Source organism: Aquarana catesbeiana, linkage group LG03, assembly GCF_042186555.1.
Source record: "Aquarana catesbeiana isolate 2022-GZ linkage group LG03, ASM4218655v1, whole genome shotgun sequence".
Taxonomy (NCBI): Eukaryota; Metazoa; Chordata; class Amphibia; order Anura; family Ranidae; genus Aquarana; species Aquarana catesbeiana.
In genome coordinates, this window is record NC_133326.1 from 235,233,377 (window position 1) to 235,240,876 (window position 7,500).

Sequence of the window (7,500 nt, forward strand, 5' to 3'; positions counted from 1 at the left end):
CTAAACACACTATATGCACAAAGCGTGTTTTTTTTTTTTTTAAACTGAAATAATGTACACAGTCGACATACTGCATTAATAAAATACCATTTAAGAATATAGCTTTATCATATGCCTATTAAACTACTATTTCCATATATATTTTTTAAAATATATCAAAATATACAAAAGTATAGAAAAGTTATTAATCAAAATTTGTAAGAAAAAATTCAAGGTTAATTATAATGCAAACACATATGTATTTGCGTGTGTTTATCAACATACTATATTTATGAATATACACATATATACACACACACACACACACACATACATATACACACACATATACACACAAACATAAATTTTACACACACATTATATATAAATATATATACACACACACACACATACATATACATATACATATATGTATCATCCCTATACTTCAGGGAATATACCATACATATTTATGTCATTCTAGATATAAAAATGATCTTAATAAACACAAATCATTATTTAAACATATAATAAAGCAAAATATTTGCATTTTAAGCGTGATAATAAAACTAAATAAAAGTACAGCTATTGTAGTTGTTTTGGAATGATTTAGCTCCTCAGTCAGTAAAACCAATAACAAATATAGGCTGTTTATTTTGTTATTTTAATTGATTTTTGATTTTATTTTTTATAAATTGCATACTGCACATTTAAAATAATATTGTTTATAAAGGTATAAACAACACAAAAATAAAAACAATTATAGCAATTTTGTTTAAAAGCTCTATTTCAAAAGTGGTAACACAGGAGAATCTGTGTTTTAAAAATAAGCTGCTCTCCTTTCACCTTAACCAGGAGTTTGGAACAATTCATTTCACAGAGCCAAGTATGGTATCAAGTAACTAATGTGGCCCTCTGGTGGAAAGCTAAGTATCACATTTGACATTTCTGCACTGTGTTATGCTGTGCACTGGATGCTCAAAACATGCTTTATCTTAGGAAAAAACGTGTGAATATTCTAACAAGGTATAAAAACACCACTAAATACATGGGCTGTTTTGACAAAAAGGAGTCCAGCATAAATCTTAAAAGTCACAATAAAAGGAAACAACAAAACACAGGGATACTTCTGTACAACAATACTCACAAACAAACAAATAAAGCATGCCATAATAAAAACAAGCTAAACAAAGCAAAGGTAAGTTCATCAACAGTCCAGAAATACCTGCAGAGTGCAGATCAGCTGGGTGTTTGTAAGCAAAGCAAGAAGCAAAACACAAAACTTACCTGCTGTTGTTGCAGATGCAGCAGTTCTACTGTGCTTACTTCACTGCACATGTCACCACTTGATCTTCCATCTCTGCTGCCAGCATCTAATTGGCTGCTTAGAGTGCTCATTCCATTTTGATTCATTGAACTGTTGCTTATTGTCTCTGTTGCAGATTCCTGCATCATGACTTAATACCTAAAAGTGATTAAGAAGTATCAATTAACACACACGTTACACCTTCACACTTCTATTATCAAGATGTCCCTCTCTCTGCCAATTACAAAGACAGCATCTTTAGAAGGAGGGGAAATAAAAAAAAAAAAAAAAAACACAGGCTGCTCAGTAATTTACCAAGAAATGCAATACAAATTCAGCTTTTATCCTGATACTAATCACTGAAATGATGGTGCCTATATGCTGCCTTTGTGTGCTTAGAGTTAACAGGCAAAACAGCATGCTTTGCATGCAGCATGGTTAAATAGCATATTTATGAATGGCTACATTTTAAAGTCTACCTATAAAATCAAGTCAAATGAAAGCTCGGGTGCACACACTTCACTATATTTCCTACTATCTAGCTTTGACAACCATAGATGGCTATACCGTCTTATTTAAAATATTCCCTATCTTGATTCTGTCAGAATTTTACAACACATCTTATGCAAGGCTTTGTTTAATGATGCACAGCTAATCATATAAAATTAAAATTTTGTACGAGTGTTACAAATCATATGGTATCAAGCGATGATAAATAGCCTAATGGGCTTCTCCCTTTCTTTTTTTTTTTTTTTTTTGGTGCCTAAATAAAACGTTGCCTCCGAGGCATTTTAAGAAAAAGCTCCTGCTGCAAAACACATCAGATATTGCCTATTTTTTTAATCAAACGGCTGATATTCATTTATTTTTCTGACATTTAAAACATTTAATACTGTCCTTCCTAGGAAGTAATTAAGCTTATGCATGAGCAGCAATCAAACTGCTCACTTGAAGATGACTTAAAACTCAATTTTAACATAGGCAAATAAATGAAAGATATAAAATTAATTTTCCAGGCATGTATTAGATATGAAAGCTAGAAATAAAATCTATCAAGAATATCACTAATGATTGTGCTAAAAACAGCATAAATTATGCATATTACCTTCTCTACAGTAATAAATGTTTTATCGTTTTCACTGCATAAATATACTGTACTTTCAGGGTAGCAATGAGATGTCCTGCCAAGATCAGTTGAAATCCTTGCAGTAAATAAAGAATCAAGTGCCCTTACAAACTCGACTTTCAAGGAACATTGTGCATGTGTTTTACGGAAAGGTCAATACGGTGCAAATGCCAGAGCACAATTTATAATATTCTAATGGTCTCCGGATATTGAGAAGTCTTTATCATTAGGAGTGGAAGCCACACAAATCTTACCACACCATACACAATATGCAAATGATATTTGTCAAACTGCGGTTAGAATTAAGGGCCTCCAGTCAATTTTGGGTTGCCTATGACACAATATAAAGAGAATAAAGTTCCAAAACATGGTTTCTAAGTGCTACGTCATATTATTGGTGAAGAAAAATTACTCTGCCGCATGCCAAGCAATTCAAGAGCGATCAATACTAACTCTGCCTTATACGCTCCATACAAAACTATTCTGGGCAGAAGATTTTTTTTTTTTTTTAAAGGATAAGTTTAAATATTTTTTGAATGGCAATGTATTCTAAATACCCCAATAATGATGACTGTCGCTCAGTTCCAGGTCACCCGTAAAAAAGTGTTAACTGAGGAGGACTCAATGATATAACTTGAGTATACAGTCACTAACTTGATGTGTTTATGGACAAACAGACCTTGTTAAACATCCTATTAAACATTAACTAAGAAAAATATTACAAATGGAAAATGTGAAGCACACAATAAATTTTGCAAGACAAAAAAAAAAAAACGCAGAAAGCTAGTACTCTTTTCTGAGATTAGGCGGTTAATAAGTATTCAAATTAGGCATAAATTTTACATGCACAATGTTTAAAATATTCAGTAAAATGTGTCTGATTTCGCTCTCTAGATGTTAGGAAATTCTAATGTATTTCTGAGCCAAACAAAGAAGATACATCTAGATTTTTTTTTTACACATTCTTTTTAAGAAAGAGCAAAGAGGCCAGATAATGAAAATGTGCGCAACTTTGTCAGTTATATCATCGCTCGCCAAAATTTAAGCCTGGCAGTTGCACTTTTTCTAAGCTCAAGTCAAGAAGGAAGAAAAGCATTCTAACACTTTACACACAGCCTTGTTTACAGATGAAAACATCAGCTTGTTATGTTTGTAAAAATGTGCATTAGCGGGACGTTTGTGAAGTGCAGAGATTCTTTGGAAGAGAAGGCAAACAAGGCAGTTGCTAAGCAAATTAAAATGTTAAGTTGACAAGGAGTTTATGGTCTGTGGTTTGTGGATCCTTGTTAAGAGCTTACAGTATATTTTAAGTGCTGCTTTCTACTGGATATTTCAAGGGAATATTCCAAAATCCTGCACAAGCAGTCAGTAGGGATTGACCCCCACCTCCCAACGAACAGAAATGCATAAACCAATAAAAAAGCGCACTAAGGGAATAACAACAAATAGTATCAGGTACTAGTTCTTTCACTAGGTAATCAAGCTAAAAACCTGACTTTCCTTTAAAACAGTCAGTTATTAAAATGCAGCTATTTTCTGCATAGTGCAATTTTAAACAGCCCGCTGTAATTAATTGCAGTTATTTCCTGGATATTGCAACTTTAAATCAGCCAATTATTGTTAAATGTATTGCAACTTTAGACATTTGTATGCGTTTCTTCGTACATCTAGGGAAATCGGCGACAGCGCTATTCAAATTAAAGATCACACCGCGATACATAAAAGGTTAGTGAAAGTGCACAAAAATACTAGCAAGGTAACTGTTATGAGTTCTAGGTTGATTACATTATTAGGGGGCGGTGCTTTTGCCTGAGAGTGTAATGAACACTGTCATGTTTGGGCAGGTGTCCCGTTATGTATCCATTCCTCAGAATGTGGAAGTGTCAGATATAACAAGAGAGAGGGAGTGCTATTGGAAGTATGCGATCTTAATCTCTGTTTTAGCATCACAGTGGCCAGACCACTGGATGGAAATCCACTAAGGAGGGATACAAGATGGGGATAGAGAAGAGAATCTCATATCTTCAATAGGGCAGCTGCTTTAAAGGAGTTAAAACAACCTACTCAAACATTGCACAACCCTTATCTGTTGATCAGCTTTGTGGCCCTTAATTTTTTCTTCTTTTTTTAGTCTGCTGGTGTAGCATACAGTATTTCATCTCCAGACGTGTACCCACTCTATAAGAGGAAATAATTCAGCAAGTTTCCTTTCCTCACCAAGTGGCATTATAGATACTTACTCTCTACATCACTTCCCTCTTGAAACATTAAACTGACACTGGAAGTGACTGCACAAGATTGCATTTTCTCTTCCTAAACAACCTGAATTGAAAGGTTACTTAGTGTAACAATATTTACTTGCAGAATTGCGTTGTTACCAAGGGTATAATGGATGGTGGCTATGCAGGTTTACGCAAGAATGAGTGAAGCATGAGGCGTTAGCCATGTGTTTGACATGTTTCAAATTGCTATAATCCAGCATTAAACACACCCAGCAATTCAAGCCATTTCTTGCAGCCATAATCTTGAATAAAGCATGCACAACCACTTATTATATAAATTAGTATACGACTCCCTGTTATAGTCACAACAGTGCTTTTGTGTTTATTTTTCATCAAGATGTGGCTTTCTTATTTGTACAAATAGCAGGATAGAAAGACATAGCTCAATTAGACCTGTTCACTTTATGACAGGGTAGCATTGAGCTTTAGATTCGTTTGTTTTGTTTTTTCTCACCAAAATATGGATCGTTTGGGTGTTAAATTCCTCAGTGCCAAGTATATCATTTTTTTTTCAAATGATCACAGGCTTCCACCTACATTCTCTATCCTGCTATGTTTCCACTGTAATGTAATACACAGAAGAGGTATATACAGCCAAGGACAAAATGGCAAGTTACCTAAACAAAAGGAAGTAGTGTTGAGGCATTCCACGCATTCCTACTATTTAGTGTAACAAGTTTTTTTGATCTGGGGAAGTGTGCTGACATTTTTAAATGTCCAGCTTCTCAAACGTTCAGGAGATGTGTATTTATGAAACTTAATAAACACAGTGGGACTGCTTTCCACAGAATGAGACCATTCTTGTTGCATTAGGCTAAAAGAGCAGGTACAGGAAAAGAAACACTAAAGGTATTATACTGCACCACTCACAGGCTAAAACCACAATAACTTAAAACATAAGGTAATGGGCCTGTAACAAAAAAAAACAAAACACACTACATCAATGCCAGGGCAGCAGGATGCTGGTTTGATGTTATAACCTGTAAACTGGAGTAACAAAGTAACAATATTAAATCAAAGAAGAAAACAAAACTTCTGCCAAAGTCACACAAAGTACGGCTGACACTTCCAACAGGAACACTACATTGCTCCACCATAAACAATCGAATACAGTTCTTGTCCTCCGAGAACATATCACACAGACAACACATCAACAGGGTTATAGATGAGAAAGCGCGTGGAAATAAAGAAATTAAAAAATTAAAAAAGCACAGGAATGCAGGTAATCAGAAACATCAAGAGAAAAGGACTGACATGGTGTATAACTGTATACTGTCGTGTCCTTCACAGTAATATAAGAATATTCACTTTCCATGGGTAAGGTACATCTAAAGTTTGGAAGAAGATGCATCCTACAGGCACTATTATAGGGAGAAACCTGTTTATTAAATATGACAAAGGCAGGTTGAGGTGTATTCTGAGATATTTTCTAAACATTCCTCCTTTATCAAAAAAGATATTGCAGCAGACATATTTCGAGATGAAGCCAATGTTTACTGAAAGTAATAACTGCTTCGCGTGCTGAATCGGTTTAACTCTTCGGCTGCCGGATGGGCCTGCGACTAAGCGAGGAGGTAGCATTTTGCAGGCCGATAAAGCAGCGTGCAAGGGCAGGTGAGAAAGGACAGCTCTGTCAATATTTTTTAAATGTTGTGGCAGATCTGGATTATAGTTAACTAATACTCTGCTATAACAAAAGATAAAAAAAAAAAAAAAAAAAAAACAAGATCCTTATAGTACCAGAGCCGTTCAAAAAAAAAATACAGATAAAGGTTTGACTGTCACAAGGAACTGCCATTTACCTTTATGAATCATGTGAAAAGAATTAATGAATGTGTCCTTAATAATCCATTTCACTTTAATATTCTCCCTGCTCGTAAACTGCTGACACAGCAGAGCTAATTCTACAGGCAAAATATTTTAATAGAAGCTTTTCAATCTATCCCACCCCGTTCAGGTAAAAAAAAAAAAAAAAAAATAATAATACAGGCCATTTCTCACCACTATATTTTTTCGAAGGCTGCCTGGTGTCATTTAAATCCAATTGTAGGGACCTCGTTCTAAAACCCTTTTTATGCAGTTTTGTGAATATATATTTTAATTGCCTTGTGAATTAATCCCTGTGAAAAATACTGAAATCACGCACAACCCATATGCATATTTTATCTCCTAGCTGTTTACTTTCCGCTATTCAGTGTCCTTTAATTTCAATATTATGAATAGTGGAAGTCCAAAACGGAATACGCTGAGTGAGTTTCCTTGGGGAATTTCCGAGCAGTGAAAAGAAAAGCTAGTTCTGTACAGTGTGTGATGACCTGTTAATCTGTCTGAAAGCAGTCATCTTTACCAAAAGCATTTGATGTGAATATCAATTATCAGGTTTGTAAAATACACTCACTATGTGTAGAATGGGACTTGTAAGCTCTAGCACAAGGTCATACACACAGCAAAAAAAAAAAAGAAAAAAAAAAAACTTCCAGCTACCTTAACACATACAATATTTGTATAAAGTATTTGAATAATGGGTATGTAGACTTACAATTAAAAGAAAGCTTTGAGAGTTCTCCTAAATACACTTCATTTGAAGGTGATTACTCTAGGCCCTGTTCAGCAAGCCAGAGGTAGTGACTGAATCTGCTGCTGCATCACTAACTAGCCCAAAGGTTAACTGTAGGAAATCTCACACATTGTAAGGGATGAATCTGCAGTATAATCACAATGCAATGTTTGAGCGCACCTGCTTATGTGCTATTCTGTTCTATAGATGCCCTATTTACTCTTAATTTTCAAAACTAATAGGGACATGC

At 34.7% G+C, this 7,500-nt stretch overlaps 1 protein-coding gene across 23 annotated transcripts in view; it reads right to left on the reverse strand.

The window, feature by feature from the left end:
- FOXP2 (forkhead box P2) overlaps nt 1-7,500 on the reverse strand; it is a 437,363-nt gene that overhangs the window by 311,119 nt on the left and 118,744 nt on the right. For 22 of the 23 annotated variants that reach the window (XM_073619859.1, XM_073619860.1, XM_073619857.1 and 19 more), the window contains one exon: nt 1,267-1,444. In XM_073619859.1, the coding sequence (XP_073475960.1) occupies nt 1,267-1,434 (168 nt within the window). In that variant the 5' untranslated portion in view covers nt 1,435-1,444. Of the gene's footprint in view, nt 1-1,204; nt 1,238-1,266; nt 1,445-7,500 lie in introns of those variants that run through there. The other variant, XM_073619878.1, reaches the window with a different exon arrangement.